We start from the raw sequence: 19,809 nt of genomic DNA on the forward strand, positions 1-19,809 counted from the left end.
AAAACTTTGCTCTGAGAGACACACGTGTTTACGTCCTTTTATCAAACAGTGAGAGCCTCAAATGGCTTCCCTTTTTTACCTCAGCTACCAGGAAATTTAGTGAGAAATTACAGTAACCACACCCAGTTGTGTGGAAATGTCTGTTTATCTATGTCTGGTTTTCTGTGGTTCTATAGGACTAATATAAGACTTATACACGCTAAGTAAACACAGAATTACAACATGTTCTCTTTGATGAGGTGGCCGTCTTGCAAAAAGACATGACGTTCTGTCTGCAGGAGTTTCCTGACACCTAAAGCACTTCCTGATCCTTCTCTCAATGTCATTTATATTGGTAGTAAAGCAGCTTAGAATTATTGAATATTAAAACTAAAAGATCTTAATCTGGGTCAATTTCTAGAAGGACCTTCAAAAATCTACTACTGGTCAGGCATGGTGGTGCATGCTTGTAATCCCAGCATTGGGGAGGCTGAGACAGGAGGATGGCGGTTGAAGGACAGCCTCAGCTACTTAGTGAGGCCCTTTGCAACTCAGTGAGACCCTGTTTCAAAATAAATAATAAGAACTAGGACTGGGGGTGTAGCTTGGAGGTTGAATGCCCCTGGGTTCCATCCCCAGTACCAAAAAAAAAAAAATCTACTACTACATAAAATCAGTGGGAGCATCGGGAAAAAAAATTTAAATACACTTTTCTCAAACTCTGGAAATTAATCAGAGCTAGATAACAATCCAAGGAGTGGCTGAATCTTGTTAAGAATGGTGAGCTGTGTCACTTCCTAACTTACCCTAGAGCCATCCTGCTGCCCCAGGTCGCTGAAGGCCTTAAAAAGCAAAGCCACATAATCACAGTAATTGGGAAAACCAGCATCCAAGCAGCCTCTGGAGGGACCATTGTGAGTTTGGGATCCCCCAGAGTTCCATCCCAGAGAATCCGTGGCTGTTTGGGCTGTTTGGATGTTTCCTGGGAGTTCCTTGTTTTTATTTGATCTGACTCAGAGTTCACTCCATAAAGAACACCTTTTTCCCTAGACTGTTTATCCAAAATATAAATAAACAATAAGCTGTAGGTAGTGAACACTGTCACAGCCCAACACAGTGAAAACACTTGGAGCAAACATGAAGCTGACCAAAAAACAAAGAAAAAAGAACAAAAAAGGAAAAGTGGAGGAATGAGACCTCATAAGAGGCTTCAAAAAGGTCTAGCATGTTCCTGGGAATTAAGAAGGTCACATGCAAGCCAGGCGTGGTGGTACACGCTTGTAATCCCCACACTTGGGAGGTGGAGACAGGAGGATCGCGCTGGTTCAGAGCCAGCCTCGCTGGCTTAATAGACCCTGTTTCCGCATAAAAAAGGAAAAAATAGGTCTGGGAGTGTAGCCCGTGGGAGTGTAGCCCAGAGGTAGAAGGGCTTCCAGGAACCCCAGTACCAATAAATAAATAAATAAATAAATAAATAAATAAATAAAAATAAAAAGAAGATCACATGCACGTGCAGGGCTGTGTGCAGGCCCAGAGTATGACTAGGACTGTGGTAGGTTATTAGTACACGCCCAAGGGAATCCACTAAGAAAGCAACAAAAGAAATGACAAAACCCTGACCCTGAAACGCTACTCTAGAATAGAGCTACTTAATACAAAATAAGGCACTAGTGGAGGAATCAAAACCTGAAGAAGACATGAGAGAGAGATAGGAAATAAATAAAAGAACTGGGGGTATGGCACAGTGGTAGGAGACGCAAGGTTCAATCTCCAGCACTGCAGAAGAAAGAAAGAAAGAAAGAAAGAAAGAAAGAAAGAAAGAAAGAAAGAAAGAAAGAAAGAAAGAGGGAGGGAGGGAGGGAGGGAGGGAAGAGGAGAGGAGAGGAGAGGAGAGGAGAGAAGGAAGGAAGGAAGGAAGGAAGGAAGGAAGGAAGGAAGAAAGGAAAAAAGGAAAATGTAAAATGGCTCTATAAATCCTACCTTAAACAGCAATCAATTAGGTATAGGTAGATTAAACACTGCAATCAAAAATCAGATAATAGCAGAAAGACTTTTAAAAATGATGATCCAACTATATGTTGTCTATAATTAAATGCTATCTTTAGATACAAAGACAAATGGATTAGAAAGCAAAAGAATGGAAAACATACATTTGAAAAATATATTGTTTGACGTGCAAACAGTAACCAAAGAGGCTGGAGTGGCTATCCCAATACTAGGTAAAAGGAACAAATTTGCCCCTGAGGACAATGAAGGACATTTTATAATAATAAGACAGTCATCAAGAACATCAGGATACATAACAAGAGAGCCTAAATTACATGTAGAAATAACAGCATTGAAGTGAGAAATAGACAATTCAGCAACAGTAACTGGATACTTAATAAACTCTTTTAACAATGGATAGAACAACTAGACATAAGAACATTATGGAAATAAGACGATTAAACCTGGCAGATATTTGTGAGAAATAGACAATTCAGCAACAGTAACTGGATACTTAATAAACTCTTTTAACAATGGATAGAACAACTAGACATAAGAACATTATGGAAATAAGACGATTAAACCTGGCAGATATTTGTGAGAAATAGACAATTCAGCAACAGTAACTGGATACTTAATAAACTCTTTTAACAATGGATAGAACAACTAGACATAAGAACATTATGGAAATAAGACGATTAAACCTGGCAGATATTTGTAGAATGCTACACCAAACAAGGAAATTTAACTTAACCAACTCGCAAGGTTAAATTAGCAATAAAACAAATAAATGAAACTATATACAAAGAGAAGCCCAAGCCCAGATGCCTTCACTGTTATATTCTAAAAAAAAAAAAAAAAAAATAGAAATTAACACAAATTCTTCACAAACTCTTAACCAAAAAAAAAGAGGAAGATCATTCTCCAATTCATTCTATGAGGCAATCAAGAAATGAAATGAAGCAGGAATTGGTGGTTCATGCTTATAATCCCAGCATTTGGGAGGCTGAGACAGGAGGATCGTGGTTTGTGGACAGCCTCAATTCCTAAGTGAGGCCCTTGGCAACTCAGTGAGAACCTGAAAGCCCTAAAGAATTAAAAAATAGGGCTAGGGGTGTAGCTTGGAGGTAGAATACCCCTGTGTTCCATTCCCAGTACCATCAAAAAGAAAAGAAGAAAAATAAGAAAAAGAGATGAAATGAAAGGAAAAGACAACCCACGGATTGAGAGAAAATATTTTCAAAACATATCTAACATATCTAATGAGGGTCTTGTATCCAGAATACATAAACAACTTAACAATACAAAGGCAGATGACCAATTTTAAAATGGAAGTGACTTGAATAGAAATTTCTCCAAAGAAAATATACTAATAGGAAGCCCATGAAACAATGTTTAATATATTTAGTCATTAGCCAATGCAAATTAAAACCATAGTAAACACATATACACAATGAGATTCCACTTCACATCCAATATGATGGCTAAAAAAGACAGTCGAAGCCAAGCATAGTGATACATATCTATAATCCCAGTACTTGGGAGACTGATTGAGGAGGATTGTGGGCTCACCGACAGCCTCAGCAACCTAGCAAGGCTTCCTCAACTTAGTGAGACCCTGTTTCAAAATAAATAAATAAAATATGGATGGAGGTATAGCTCAGAGGAATAATGTCACTGTGTTCAACACACACACACACACACACACACACACACACACACACACACACACACCACAAGACAGATGATAACAAGTGTTAGTGAGGATGTGGAAACATTGGAAATCTCATACTTGCTAATGGGGGCAATACAACCACTTTGGAAAACACAGTCTGACAGTTCCCCCAAAAGTTTAAACATAAGTTACCACATGACACTGTAATTCACTCCTAGGTGCATACCCAAGAGAATTGAAACCATACCTTCACACAAACACTTGTTGAAGAATATTCAGCAAAGCATTACTCATGGATCCACAAAATAGAAACAACCCAAATGTCTATCAACCGAAGAATAAATAAACCAATATGGTATATCCATACAATGGAATATTGTTCAGCAATGAAAACATAAGGAAATGCTGATAAATGTAACAGCATGAATAAATCTTGAAAATAACACACTAAATGAAAGAAGCCAGTCACAAAAGGCCACATGTTATAGGATTCCACTTATATCAAGTATCCAGAATAAGAAAACTTCTAGAGACAGAAAGTAGGCTACGGGTTTCCAGGGCTGGAGTGAGGATGGTAATAGGGGTGACTGCCAGTGGATTCAGGGTTCTGGGGGAAGGCCGTGAAGATGTTCTGCAGTTAGATAATGGTGATGGCTGCACAACTATGTGACTATGCTGAACACTAAGTTGTGTATTGAGTTGTAAACTATATCGTGAAGGATGAGTTTTGTGTCATATGATTATATTTCAATAAAGCTGCTATTAAGAAGATTCACGTCCAATCCAATTCGGGAAACTCCTCTAGGTTTCTGAATAGTACACCTCTGCTTGACTACTGATGACAACATGTTCTGCTCTGTTTGGGGATAGATTTTCTGGATTATTTTCTAACTATTAGATTCCTTAACACCTGCCATGGTGCCTAACGAATCACAGGGGCTCCTATAGGGAGATGAAATGCTGAATAAGCATTTCATGGTGATATATTTAAGTGATTAAAAACAAGCAACAGAAACAGTACATTATATAACAGGACTACTGTCATGATCCCACTTATGTGACTAGGAAGTATATATTATACTCAATAATCTCATTTTAGTATAGATAATATGTATTATATATGCTCTTTCATATGCACAAAATATTTCCTCATAGATATTTAAAAATCTTTCGTTACTTTTGGGAAGTCTGGGAAAAACAGAAGCTGCGAGGTATCCTTTATTTCTCAACTCATAATTTCCAATGCTGGCGTAATGTTTTTTGTTATGTCTTGTTTTAACATAAGCAACTATTTAATTTTGGAGAAAAAAAAACGCATACCTTATATGGGTGCAGATCTCTATACCCTAGTTTGTTATTTGTGAATACTTGCTCCAAAAAAAACCCACTATATTCCATGGCTTATACTAAATAGGCCAGTGCTCACTTGGAATGGACATCTGAGCTTCCACTAGTGGCAATCTGACCACTGTCTTTGTCCCTGAATACCAGAGAACCTGCCTCTAAGTGTAAGCACCTTTCTTCTCTTGCCTGAGCACTAAGAACAGAAGCCAGGTACTCCCGTGAGCAAGAGTCCCCACTTTTCTGTTATTCATCACAAGCCAAGTCAGCACATAGCTATAGCTGGAGGACCACAGGCTAGTATATTAAGTAATTTACACTTAGGACACACACACACACACACACACACACACACACACACACACACACACACACACACCTAGCTCTGTCTAGATTCAATACCTGCCCACAAGAGCACGTGATCATATGTTGATCTTTCAGACCCCTAAGTTAAGGTCTCTGATCTTAAAGGCCCCCCCTAAAATGCCCACACTGTAAGAATTCAAAAACTTTTTGAAGGCCACAGGAATTCTTGTACTGATAGCCAGTGTCAAAATAGCAAAGCTAGCTGGGTCCCAGACTCAACAGTTTAAAACTGGAAGATTTCTTGATTCACCTTAACTTGGTAAATGCGCCACCAAGAAAAGCATACTTGTTGCTTCAGGACGTGTTGCGGGGTCACCGCGGGACCTGGCTTCCTGATTCCTAACCCGGTTGTGATTGCCCGGCCCCAGCCCTGCAGCTTCGAGCTTCCTCCAGCCACTTCTTGGACCAACTGCAGGCCCCCTCCTTACCTCTCCTTCATCACCCTCATCATCTAAGAAAGATGGGAACCCTGCACGCCCTTGGATGAGGCTCCTCAGCCATGTTGACAGTGTCCAGGGCTCTCTCCCTGGCTCCCCTAGCAGCCTATCAGTGGTGTTTGACCAGGGTGGCAGGAGGCTAGTGAGAAAAGGATTAATCTGAGGCTGAACTTGCACAGCAGCAAGAGGTAGAAACAGGTCTGACCCATATTTGGCACCCTTGCTCCAGTCCCTTAAAATTCAATTTTCCCAAAGCCTGGTTGCACGATGCTTTGCTATGAGCATGTGATTGTTTCATCTCAAAGGTTCATTGAAACCTGCCCTTTGGATCTGCCCCAGCCCGCTAGGGTATCCCAGAAAGGAAGCAGGATGGGCTGGGTCAGGCCTCCCTCCACCCCTCCCATGGATCCCATCCTCTCCAAGGAGCCCAAGCTCTCTCCCTGACACCAAAAGCAAAGACAGTGGGGTAATTTGGAGAACATCTGACTCTTATAAGAGACAGAGGTGGGTAAATGAAAGAGTGAGGTATGGGGAAGGGAGAGGAAGAAAGATTCATTATGTGACTATCCATTATCTGATTATCTAGGAACCCAAGGTTAGTGTCTTGCCTAAAAAGCCAAAGCTTTCATTTAATCAGCCTCTCCTCAACTGCTTCTCTTTGCTCAATCCTAGCAAGTATCCCTGCCCTACTTCAGAAATCATTAATAATTATGAATACAAGGTTACAATGCAAATACACTGCAAAGAGAAATGGAAAATCTTGCAAAGTCTGTAGGATTTAATGGAATCCTTTTAAAGCTTGCCAGAGAACAGAACTGCAGGCTGCCTACCGGCAAAGAAGGAAAGGATCGAGCAGTGGATAGATCAGTGGATAGATAAAAAGGTCACCAGGAGGAGACAGCAAGATACTGCAAGTGAGAGTAAATTGTTATCAAAAGGTTAAAGATGTTTTGTGGTTATATAGTTCAGTTTGGGTATATTTTTGCAGAAAAAAAAGGTGAAATCTTTAAGGTATCACCAAAAAGTCAATCAGAAAACAAAGGGTTTTGTGTGTGTGCTAGTATACAATTTTATCAACATAAGCTGAGGAGTCAACACTTCCTTTACTGTATATTTTAAGACTTAATGCATAAGTGAAAATAACCTTTGTTTCATAATTTCCAGTTTCATTTTATTTTTTATTGCTGAATAGTTTTATTGGGTTTATTGTTTATTTTGTTTTTTATTAGTGCAGTGTAGTGTCATATCATAATATGGATAATTCCAGTTTTATTTTAAAGGGTCCAATCAAAGTTTTTGACTGTGAAGACTGACACCCCTGTTTTCAGTGGATTTATTTACTTCGTGTCCTTCCTCTAATTCCAGTTACCCTCAGATAATGAAGACCCCCTAAAGGTCCCAGTGTAATGTCACCTCTCTAAACTGTGCACCCTCAGCCACAATCACGTGATGGAGTGTTATGGAAACACACAAGTAATGGTGGCATAGTTAAAATTCCTGCACCTCTCTATAAATCAGCACTGTCTCAAGTGTTCCATGAGCTTTAATTCATTCACTGCTCACAACACTTGTGGATGGATGCCACTATTATCTTCCTTTGACTGATGAGAAAACTGAGTCATTGAGAAATTAAATAACTTGCCAAAGGCCACACAGCCAAAAAGCAATGGATGGCACTGTACAGTGGCCACAAAGCCCGTGAGCTTTTCCACAATGCCACTCTTCCGCCATGTGCGTTCAGAATTAGCCTCCTGAGGGACAGGACACGCTTCTTAAGGGAGGAAAAATGCTTCTAGGACTGTCCCTTAGTGTGACTCACCTGGCTGTATTCAGGTTCCGATAGAGCTGCCCAAGGGACTCCAGCAGCCTCCCCTCCATCTCCCTGTCCCTGAGTTGCTGAGCCAGACTCAGCCAGTGTTCGTGGTACGTGATGCATGCTTCGGGATTTGGGGACACCGAGCTGTAGAAATGGCAGAGGCATTTGGTGACCTGAAGCTGACCTGAACATAAAGCAGGGACAGGAGTAAGATGTCTTGAGAGGGGACACAGGCAAAGTATGCTCCAACCCTCTCCTCTAATGCTCCCCAGCAGCGCAGCACATACTCACTCTTTAGATGCCGATGCCTTAAGCCAAACAACAATGCCATTTCGTAACAAAGGCGGCCTTGGGTCAGCTGGCATTCAGACACCAGAACTTGAGCCAACCAGAGAAGCACCTGTACTAATTCCATGTCCGTCTCCTTGCTGGTCTGTAGTTCAGAATAAAGTTGGGCAGCCTGTAGGAGAAAGTCCTTGGCTGGCTGCTGAGCCCTGGACTTGAGGGACAGGTGGCCAAGATTGGCCGTAACCACCGCCTGGTTGCGCACATCCCCCATCTCCCAAGCTCTGTTCAAGGCCTGGAGGTAGTTCTTGGCTGCCTTGCTCACCCAGCCTTCATGTAGAAGTGCGAGTCCCAGGAGGTTCTGGACCACTCCCCTCTGGCTGGCATTCTCTGGCTCCTTCAGGGAGCATAATAATGGCTCAAGGATGTCCAAAGCTTGCTTTGCCTGACTTGCTAAAAGATAGGCCCATGCCAGACAGAGAGAAGACTCAAAGGCTTCCTGCTCACCCAGTAGCTGCCCAAGCACCAGGGCCTGGCTCAGGTAGTAGATGGCACCATCAGGAGACCTGTGTTGGAGGTACACTTTGGACAGGATGAGACACAGCGCCCGCTGGATGCGCCAGTCATCCTGCTCCTCACAGGCAGCCAGGGCCAGCCTGAGTGTTGGGCAGGCCAACGCGGAAACTTCACCCCAACTGGAGGAGGGAATGCCACGGAGCTTGGTGGTATTCTGGAGGACCAAGTAGACCTGCCAAATAGGAAGCGACATCCCCTGGGCACTCTGGGTACCATATTGCTGGATCGAGGCCACTGCAAGATATGGAAGATATTTCTTGTCATACAGAAAACTCAAGATGGCTGCTGAAGCACTGGAGGTGGCAGAGTGTCCAGAGAGGAGCTGCAGGCGCTCCATGAAGGGCAGGACCTCCTCGTGACGACCTATGCCCAGGAGCAATCGGACAGCCAGAAAGCAAGCCCTGGCCTCCAGGGGACTGCTACCTTCCACGATCCCCTGGCGCAGCACATAGGTCACCACTTCGAGCTCATTCTTGGCACTGAACTCATGGTCTGGCAGGCAGGCCAGCAGAGTTCCCGCCTTTTCCAGCAGGGCTGGGCCCTTATGCCTCAGCCTCTGCTTCAGGTATATGGCAGCCAAATTGATGTAGAGAGCAGCCACCAGGCACAGGTCCTCGAAAGACCCATCAAGAATGTGGATGGCCTCCTCGAAGTACACCCTGGCCTGGGAGAGCTTGACTTTCCTGACACTCAGCCGGCCCAAGAGGAAGCAGAGCCGGGCGTGGGCCCAGGTCATATGGCTCCTCTTGGCCCACTTTCGTGCAGCCTCTAGATAGACTACCAGCTCCTCCTCCTCGGAGAAGTTGTAAAAGGAAGACGTGAGGAAAGAGAAGGAGAAATCATACAGGCCCCTAAAGTGGTCACTGTATCCCTCTTGATCCAGAAAAGCCAATATGGAGGCAAAGTTGTCAGCCTCCTCCTCCTCCTGATCAGTATTCAGGTCCATGAACAGTTCTGGGTCATCGAGGTCATCAGGCTCCGGCAGGTGATAACTGTCAGAGGCGGCTGAGAGGAGTTCGTCCTCCAGGCTGGCGTCCTCGGAGCTGCTGGACTGTCTGGAGGCCTGGGCTTGACACTCCCCCCGGGCTCCCTTAGGCCTGGCCTCCTTGAAGGCTTCCGGCGGGGATGCTGTAAGGACAGGCAGAGGTAAGCAACTTGAGCACCTGCACCTGCCTGCTTGTCTTCTGGCAAGAAGACAAGCAGGCAGACCTAGAGGACGAGAGGTCGGGCTCAGCGTGACTTCTACTTACCACTCAAATCATTTGGAAGGTTCTGAATGGATTCAAACCCACCTAAGTAGAAATGAAAGGCAGATTTGGCGTTAGGGCAGAATGGGCCACCATGCCAATGTCCCAGGGGCCCAGAGAGGTAGCCTCTTAGGAGGTGTCAAGGAGATGTTTTAGACTATCAGTTATGGCTAAGAAATGGGCAGAATTTGCCCCTTCTGCATCAGTTTAAGAGCTGCATGGACCTGATCATCCTGTTTAATTCACACACTTTACAATAGAAAACTGAGGAGAAGTGAGACCCACCGTCAAAAAAGAAAACCCAGAAACGAGCTCTATACCCAGAGGTGTGGGAATAGGCAATGATCAAATCTGAAGGTCCTGCCAGGAGTGGTGGCGCACGCTTGTAATCCCCATGCTTGGGAGGCTGAGACAGGAGGATCGCACCAGTTCGAAGCCAGCCTCAGCTACTGAGTGAGGCTCTCAGCAATTTAGTGAGACCCTGTTTCCAAATAAAAATATAAAATAGGTCTAGGAGTATAGCCCGGAGGTAGAAAGCCTCTGCGTTCCACCCCCAATACCACCAAAAAAAAAAAAAAAAAATCTGAAGGTCAGAAAGATGCGGTGCCCACGTCTCCCAGCAAGTTGACAGAGCCAGGATAGCAATCCAGGTGTGGGCACTTGGTGGCACGCAGCGCTGCATCCCTCTGTTTGTGTACTCCATCTTTCCTTCATTCCTCCCTCCTCCACTTACTCATCATTCATCCACCTAGCCGACACTGGTTTCGTGCATACAACGTGCGGCACACTGTGCTCTGGGCAAGTGTCAAGACCAGGAGTCAGAAGAGAAAGACAACAGACAAAGGTGCCTCTGAGGACCCCAGATTTGTTCCCTGAAGTAAATCAGTGGGACAAGATAGCAGACAGGAGAGACTTGAGTACAGGTTTAGATATTTTTATTTTGAGCTACTTATAAGAGCTCCAGGCAGAGAATGGAGACTGCAAATACAGACTTGCAGCCCACAGCGGGTCACCAGGAGCTGACCAGAGTCTGGGACTAAATGTGATCCCAAGGGTGAAGCATTTGGAAAGAAAGTAAAGCAGGGAGAGAGGGGGAGTTTTCTTAACAAGCCTCACTAATGTCAACATTTCCCAGCAGAGAGACCAAAAAGGTAGAGAGGAAAGGAAAGTCATAGAGTTGGCCAAGGTAGCTTCTGATATAGCCACCTACCATCACAAAAGTGAAATAAGATGGGGTAGGTACCAGGAAAGTACTGGGTTTGGCAGTGAAGAAACGAACACACTTTCCTAAACAGCCACCATGGAGCTTTGGGGGTAAAGGCCAGGCATGTGGTCCACAGGACAGGGGCTTCTAGAGAGAAGATCCCACCTCTTCTTGATGGAGAAGCTGTCTGTGGCCCTTCTGGGTCTCCAGGGAACTCTGAGGACCAGCAGGCCCCGCATCCAGTCAAGTCTCTTCCCCAGCTGTCTGCTCTCCTGGGAGGCCCTTATCTGTGATTGTCAATGCAGACACTCAAGGTCTTGCATCTTGTAAAGGGTAGGAGGCTCCACAGTCAAAGAGGAGAGCTAAAGAGCTTGACGTTGGAAAACTGTTCCTGTACTCCGGCCTCTTTGACATTGAGAGGCACATGTGAGTCTTAATGCTGCCATTTCCCTTGAGGACAAGACACCAAGAGTCAAAATGGTGTCTGAGTTACAAAATGAGAGGAAGAATCAGAGGGGCACTCCTTCCCGGAGCTGGAATTTACCAATCAGAGGGCCCCTCTGCTGCACAATTATATGGACCACTTCCTGGTTTTTAAACAAGAGGCAATTTCAAGCTGGGGGCCTGCCCTTGGGTCTTCCAGCCAATCGGTCAACAGTAGACGTATCATCTTAGATCAAGTCTGCCACCCATCTCTGCCCTCCCCGAGGCACAGCCTATGCACTGCTTGGTTTTGAGATCTCACTTTCACCTGCTAATACTCCCTGGCCAGTGTGATCTACAGGTGACTAAAGCTCTTCTAGGGCTGGTGCTGATGTCTGGGTAAGCACTCCTGTGCATGGAGAAAGCCTCTAATTGCCTCCTGTACTCCTGGGAGGTAGCAAGAGGGTGCCTTGTGCAGGAACTCGGGCTGTGCCTGTCAGATGTAACCCATCTAATCTGGCTACACAGAAGACACAACTTCACCATCTCTGAAGAAGTGAAAGAAAAAGAATCCTTCCTCGAACCACTACCAGTGAGCAGATGTACTTCCTGACATGGATTAGTGGGCCTTTCCCACAACAGGAAAATGAGCATCCTTCATCCATTTACTCATTCAGACGTTGCCAAAAACTGAGTCCTCACCCTCTTAAGTTAAGGTACCAAACAGCCCAACGTCATTTAATGTGTCTGGGTCAATGTGCTGTTGAGCCTTAGTTTCCCAGTCTATAAAATAAGGGGAGGAAACATCTCTTAGGGCCCTTCTGGCTGAAACATTTTATGATCTCATCTTGTTATTAGGTACCGAGTTCAGGCCTAGAAGGAGAGACCTCAGCCACAATTCAGGAAGTTCTTTTTTCCCAAAATTAGGATGGAAGGACCCATCCAGATGACGATGCATGTTATAGGCAAGTTGGCTTCATCAAATCTCATAGATTTTAGGAAACACATGCTGTGCAACACCAGAACTGTCTAAAGCCTAAAGTGAAATGCAGCTAATCAAATATGATCAGGTCATAAGCACTTGTCATAACCTCAAACTCTTAGATAGGATTAGAATTTAGGGATATTGCTCTTCCAGTGAGGGATACTCTCCTAGTCTTGAGCAGCCTGGGCTTTCAGTGGCGTCTGAGGACCAAACACTCACTAAGCCTGTAGACAGACGCGATGTCAGTTTGAGCCAGCGTGCAGAGGAAGCTGATGCACTCAGCTTGCATGTCCCTTCCCAGGGTCCACAGTGAGCATCTTTCCTCATCACTGAAAAAGGTAGAGTTCCTGCTCCTGCATGGGAGAAAAAGACAGAGACAGGTCAGTGCAAGGTCACAGGCCTCTCTTCCTCTTCTCTTCAGATTAGGAGATAGTGAAGAACCTGAAGAAGCTGTCATCCAACCCATTTGCCCATCACTGAAATCAGACTTCTTCTCCCACTGTCGCAAACTATATTTTTACTGCCAAGGAAGAAGGGCTATTAGGCACTTAAGACACAGAAAACTGAGCTATGTGATTCCTGAGTATGTCAGTGTGGAAATGAAAATATCCTCTTACTAAAACTCCATCCCCCAAGAAAAAATCAAGGCCTCCTCTCTCAACCATCTCCCATCCCTTGAAGCCACATAGTACCCATTTTAATGGGAGAAACAGGAATTGGCTTTCTTATGTGTAAGGGTTGGAAAGGAGCTATTAAAAGAAGCTTCTTTGTCTTTAAACTTCCAGGGTAAAGTTGGGGACAAGTACACAATCTTGGAAACAATAAAGAAAATGTCACTGTGGTTAGAAAGAATTTTTCAGTTGTTGAGACTTGATTTCATGACACAGAACAATAGGATCATGTATCATTAAGAGAGGAAAGAAAGGGATAGAAAGTGGGTAGATGGAGATGGGGTTGGAAGAAATTATTATAAACAAAAGATCTTTATATTCATCCTGCTGTATAACATAATTATTATGACTAATCTGCTTATTAGCAATATGTTATGAAATTGTCAGGAATTTGTATGAAATTAGTTAAGAATCTGAAAACTAGCAGTGCCTTAGAAAGCACTTAGTCCACTAGCTAGCTAAATCTGATTTAAGATCACTTTTAGTTTTAAACAAAAAATTTTTTAACCTCAGAACACATTTTTAAAACAAAATTACATTGGAAATGCCAGGAGTTAGTACAACTAATACTGTTAGCAGGTTTGCAATGAGTCACACTATTATCTCAGCTAATCCCCACCTATTGCCCTATGAGGCAGATACTATTCTTATATTCTTTTTGCAGATTAAAAAACTAAGGCACAGAAAAATGAAATGGGTATCTAGCAACAAGTAGAGCAGAAAATAACAGCGCTTCTTAGTCATAATAGGGTTCAGGGTGGGGTTGCTGTAATCAGCCACTTACCGTTTGTCTCCACAGCTCAGGTAAGAGAGGGTTGAAAGTCAGTGATAAGGAAACTTGCAGCTATATCAACTGCTCAAGGTCACGCCAGGAGTTAGTGGCAGAATTGACACTAAGGCCATGTCCTGACCATCTGGATCAGGGCTCTTCTCACCATGCAGACAGAACCCCCATCTCTCTGCCCTGATCTCCAGAATCTCCCAGTACCATGAAAGTTGCCAACCTCAAAGCAGCATGTAATTGAAATCCACAAATAAATTCAATTGGAACACACACGCGTATATCATAATTTAAAACTTTTGTAGAACCTTTGAATTTTACAAAGTATCCTGAAATTGACTATTCACACCATTTAATGGGAGCTTTTAAGTCCATGTTTGTAGAAAACGAAGAAAATGGCTCAGAAAGGTTCAAGAACAGGTTCAGAATTGCACAGCTGGAAAGTGATGAAACTGAGTCTGAAATTGAGGTCTTGTGCTCTGAGTCCGTTGCCTCAGAGCTAATCTGCTAACTTCTTGACTTCCCGGTATTCAGAGTCCAAGGAGCTGGGCAAACTATGATATGGATTTCTAAACGTGAAAATTAGGTTAAAAGAATATGGCAAAACTTCTGGCAATATGGCAGGCAGAAGAGGTCTAAAGGGTTACTTTCAGCTTGGTGAGGTGGCTCATCCTTGTCATTCCAGATATTTGAGAGGCTGAGACAGGATTGAAAGTTCCAGGTCAGTTTGGGCAATTTAGTGAGACTCTGTCTCTAAATTTAAAAAAGGAAAAGGGCCAGGGGTGGATGGAGTTCAGTAGTAGAGTGCCCCTGGGTTCAGTCTCCAGCACCAAAAAATAAAAAAGTAAGCAATTAAAGGGCTACTCTCCCTGTATATACACACAAATCCCAGATAACATGCAACTAAAATAACTGTTTTAACACAAGCATAAACAAAAACAAAAACAAAAAAGGAAAAAGAAAAGAAAGGGAAATCCCTGGAATCTAAAAAAAAAAAAAAAAAAAAAAAAAAAGATCAAACCCAGATTGGTGAGAACAGATGGGCCAGAGACCCTGGTGGTTTGGGCTGCAGCACTGGCCCTCAGAACTGCGGCTCACCTTGTAATGAGCCCCAAGATAGGGAGAAGTAACCTGGTCCTGTTTGAAGCAGGAAGCTGAATTAATTTCTCTTCAAAAAGCCTGAAGAAGCCGGGCGTGGTGGCACATGCTTGTCATCCCCGCACTTGGGAGGTGGAGACAAGAGGATCGCGCAGGTTCGAAGCCAGCCTTGCTGGCTTAAGAGACCCTGTTTTCAAATAAAAAACATAAAACTAGGTCTGGGAGTGTAGTCCGAAGGTAGAAGGGGTTCCAGGAACCCCAATACCATCAAACCAAAAGAAGCCTAAAGTCCAGAAAGGCAACAACCTCCTTTAAAAAGTGATTGAAAACTTCTTTCTGCCTGCCAAGGACACACTTTTCAACTATCAGAATCCCTAGAAAAATATCAGATGACTAGGCCTTCATCGTTAGAAATTGTGTGGTCTGCATTTACACTTTACAGTGAAGGCGCCTCATTCTGCGAACCTGACATTAAAAGATCAGCTCTAGAGCATGGGTTCCTGGAGTTCCAGGAAACACTAGTGCAAAATCTGCTCTGCAGGAAGATTTACTTCAGTCCAGGATTCATGCAAAATTTATCTTTTAAGGTGTTGGAAATTAGTTCATACAACAAAAATTACAAACCAAGAAATACAAATTAAGAAAGTAAACTACACACCGGAATGATTAACAAAGTCAGGGGTCACGTGGTATCTGCCTCCCCCCTTACAGAGGCCTGTGCCCTCCTCCCACCTTCTTGGGTAATGTTAGCCTATCTACTAGAAGTTATTATGTAAACCTGTCTTTAAAATATGAAGGCCCTAAGTCCCAACTCTTCTGTGTACTTGCTAATTACTTTTAGTGAGAGAACTCTGCATTATAACAAGCTGCTGAGTGCCTGGCAGCAACCAGGCCCTTACTACTTTTTCATATTTTGTAACTAATTTTTGATATATTAATACCAAAGTCATTTTTCAACACATTAATAGCAAAGTCATTTTCCAATACCAGCACATCACCCCTCTTTTTATTAACTTCCTGATACCTGCATCAAGGCAGGAAGAAGGCTTTTAGTCAAGAAATCCCCATAATCATAATCCCCATAATAATTAAAAATGGGCCTGCAAGGAGTTCAAAGGCGGGCTCACACCTAGGTCAGGAGATTATTGATTGAGCAGGATGAAGGATAATGCATCTTTATAAAAACTGTTCCGTATCCAAAAACTTCAGTAACTTATTTTCAAGTCACTCCACTACATCCCTTTAATGTACTGCTTTATTCCATCCCTTCTTTCTGCCTTTGTAATAATAAAATTGCTTAAGCTTAAAAGAAAATAAAAAAGAAAGTAAACTACACACAAAACTATCCAGTGAATGCACAAATAGGTAACTTAATTCCATAAAACTAGTAATAACAATAATCTGAAGAATAATTTATAATAAGCATGATTAAGACAAGGGAATAAAAAGAGTGAATGCAACTGCAATGAAAAGATGGAACACTGCAAGGGAAAACACCTGTAGGTAAAAAAAAAAAAAATAGGAAAACACAAATTCTAGAAATAGAAAACAAAGGCATGAAAATTAAAGACAGTATGATTGGGTTAAACAGTAAATTTCATCATTGCACAGGAGAGAATTAGTGAAACTGAAAATGATTTTTAGGATGATCACACAACCAGAATGTGGCCCAGAATGACAAAAAGATGAACACTATAAAAGAACTGATTGGGCAAGACAAAGGCTAGAATGAGTCCAACGTACCTCGGAGAGGAATTCCAGGAGAGAGACTAAAAGAATGAGAAAGAGGCAGTATTCAAAGGGAGGAGGACTGAGAGTTTTCCAGAATTGAAGAAAGACATGAGTCTTCACACTGAAGAAGCACACCAAGTCCTGAGCAAAATAAATAAAAACAATATCATTTTTAATAGGATGACATTTTTAACATTATAGGTCTCTTTGGATTGTCTCTCCTAATTATTCTTTCTGGGTTCAATTATCCATTATTTAACTACTCAATATTTGTGGGATAAAAAATGATTAAACATAAATAATAAGTGAGTGAAGTAAAAACAAAGAAAGAAGAAAATAATCAGGGTAAATGTTGTAATTAATGTCATAGGAAACAACATGGGCAGCCAAAGAAAAATCAGTTCTCTGAAAAGAAAAATGTATCACAAAATGGGTTTGTAATTTTATATTATTATTCCCCCTATACTTTGAAGATGCTATTCTATACCTAGCTAAAATAGCATTCAAGAGTATATTTTAAGTATATTTAAAACAAATAATGACTGAATACTAGAGTATTTACAAATCAGATCTCCACTGAAATAACTACTAAGAGATATACCTTTTGAAGAGGGAAGTTGATAATTTGCTCTAAATATAGAATATATCACATCTAGACAACATGGTACAATTTCAAAACATCAATGACAAAGAAAAAATAAAAAATAAAAATAAAAAGCTAATAAAAATGATTGCAAAGAAATGGCTAAGAAACTAGCAACAACATTCTCATCAGCAAAAAAGATGCCACAGAAATCGAATTACAAAAATTTGGATAATATAAATAACACAACAATTTTTAAAAATTGTAACAATATGAAATATTAGCTTTTTCCTATTTTTCTGGCCTTAAGTACACTAATTTATCAATCTTGTTTATTTTTAATTTAGGCACTTAAGTATATAGATATAATACTCTTTAAAATGAGTTACATCAGTCACAAGATGAATAAGTTCCATTTTTTTAATGGTACTGGGGTTCCTGGAAGCCCTTCTACCTCCGGGCTACACTCTCAGACCTATTTTATATTTTTATTTGGAAACAGGGTCTCTTAAACCAATGAGGCTGGCTTCGAACCTGCGCGATCCTCCTGTCTCTGCCTCCCAAGCACGGGAATTACAAGGGTGCGCCACCACGCCCAGTGAATAAGTTCCAAATTTACAATGTTAACTGAAAAAAATTCAGTCACAGAAAAAAATAAATATGTAATTTTAAATTGGTAAAATTATTATTTCTTGTTTACAAACAATACCCATTTTTTAAACGTGTCAGAATAAGGACATAGAAAGTTCAAACAGCATTTGCCCCTGAAGTGGCCATCAAGATGAGAGAATGAAAGTAAGGGGTAAAAAAGACTTCTTCACTTGTGTCTAAAATTTTTCCCCTAACACACACACACACACACACACACACACCGAATATTTTTAAACATTAAAAAAATAGAAGAGTGTGACATTTTGCCACCTTCAAAAGCTCCAAGATCCTCAAAGTCACTCTGGGCAAACCCAAATATTACAGATGTTTAATTAGGCAAAATGCTCCCTAGAGTTTGAAGAACTGATTATCCAGCTGCAATTGCTGTGAAACGAGGGAACTGGTGTTAGAAATCTGTGCTGTAAGAAAAGGAAAGCCACAGATTTACTTCCATAGACAAGCAGGAACTCTTTCCCCTATATCAGAGGCACAAGGTTAAATCAGATACAGAAAACAGCCACTGCAGAAATTCCACTCTCAATATGTTGCCAGTTTGGTATGCATGCACATACTTACACACTCACAGACACACACTTGTGCACAGAGTATGCACTCTTATTCACACATAAACACACATGCATGCACACCCCCACATGCACACGCACACTCACACACTTCATGGAAGATTATACCAGCATAGGGAGAGAACACAAGGAAAAGAACGGAAACTACTGCAATAAAAGCAGGCACCAGCCTCAGAAAGCCCGCGCCAAGGCTCAGGGTGACACCTAGTGGCAGCCAAAGGCACAGCACTCAGGGAAGTTCCCTAGGGCAGCCTCAGCACAGTGCACCTGCTGAGCTATTGCTCCTCTGAGTTCAAAATTCACCCCTCTGTGGCTGTGCCTCAAGGATGGTCTGCAATCCAGAGAGTGATTTAGGTCCAGCTACTCTTCCTGGCTCTTTCCCCTTTCCTGCCAATCCTGTGATCTGTGGTATGCTGGGTCAATGCTGGGTATGAGCAGGTGTAGGCCACTGGATGGCACAGCCACCTCCTGTGGCATGAGATGTCGTTACACAGTGTGAATGTGCAGCCCTTCCTATTAATCCAGCTAAAATGTGTTGTCTAGGTTAAGTTACTGTAACTAAATTGTCATTTGGGACAAAGTATGAGGTACAGGAGTCCAAATATAACCTGCCTCCAAAATCCAATTAAAACTGACTCTCAATGATTACCACTCACAACAATGACAGAAACACAACAATAAGAGCCAAGATAAATTGATTATGCACCCACGCGGTGCCAGGCATCTTCTAAGTGCTTTGTGTGCATGAGCTCATTTAAACTCATGATAATTCTTTTAGACAAGTACTAACATTATATGCATTTTAAAGATAAGGGAGCAGGTACAGAGAGGAAATTCAGTCTACAGTCACAGCACCGATGAGCTAATGGAGAAGCGATGTACTCACTAGCCTTAGATGTCTTTTGGGCAGTCTGACCCCAGCACTCTGCAAACCATTAAGCTCTGCTGCCTCTCAGTGATCTAATGGCTGGCCCCAAAGGCCTTTCCTCAGTGGGCTCCCCTTCACCTACTGAGGCCAGCAATGGTGTCAACCATTGCTGCTCCACCTCTGGTTCCCTCCTCTGAGTAGGCTCCTCTGTCTCCTTTGCTATATCCTTTATTTCTCTGCTTTGGATATAGTTCCTCCCCACTAAGTCTCTGGGGTTTCTGTTGGCTTTCTTGTTTGTTTATTCTGTCTTCCACTAGAACCTAGGTTGCAGGACTCCTGCATTGAGTGTCAGGATTCTGGGTTCCAGACTCCAGGTCATGGGGTCAGCCTCTTAAGCCCTGAAGTCCGCACGTTCCCCTGCTATCAAATAAAAAGGTGGTTTAGAGCCATGGTTTTCTCCTTGGCTGCCAAACAACCCTGCCTGATAGCTTTTATGAATATCACAGCCCAGGCCCCATTCAG

General features: G+C 42.5%; 1 protein-coding gene across 1 annotated transcript in view; it reads right to left on the reverse strand.

The window, feature by feature from the left end:
• SH3TC2 (SH3 domain and tetratricopeptide repeats 2) overlaps nt 1-19,809 on the reverse strand; it is a gene marked incomplete at both ends in the record, with an annotated part of 61,153 nt that overhangs the window by 11,954 nt on the left and 29,390 nt on the right. The window contains 4 exons of the mRNA XM_080699571.1: nt 7,604-7,784; nt 7,892-9,589; nt 9,712-9,753; nt 12,540-12,673. Of these exons, the coding sequence (XP_080555697.1) occupies nt 7,604-7,784; nt 7,892-9,589; nt 9,712-9,753; nt 12,540-12,673 (2,055 nt within the window). The remainder of the gene's footprint in view (nt 1-7,603; nt 7,785-7,891; nt 9,590-9,711; nt 9,754-12,539; nt 12,674-19,809) is intronic.

This window comes from Muscardinus avellanarius, assembly GCF_963383645.1.
Source record: "Muscardinus avellanarius genome assembly, chromosome: 7".
Taxonomy (NCBI): Eukaryota; Metazoa; Chordata; class Mammalia; order Rodentia; family Gliridae; genus Muscardinus; species Muscardinus avellanarius.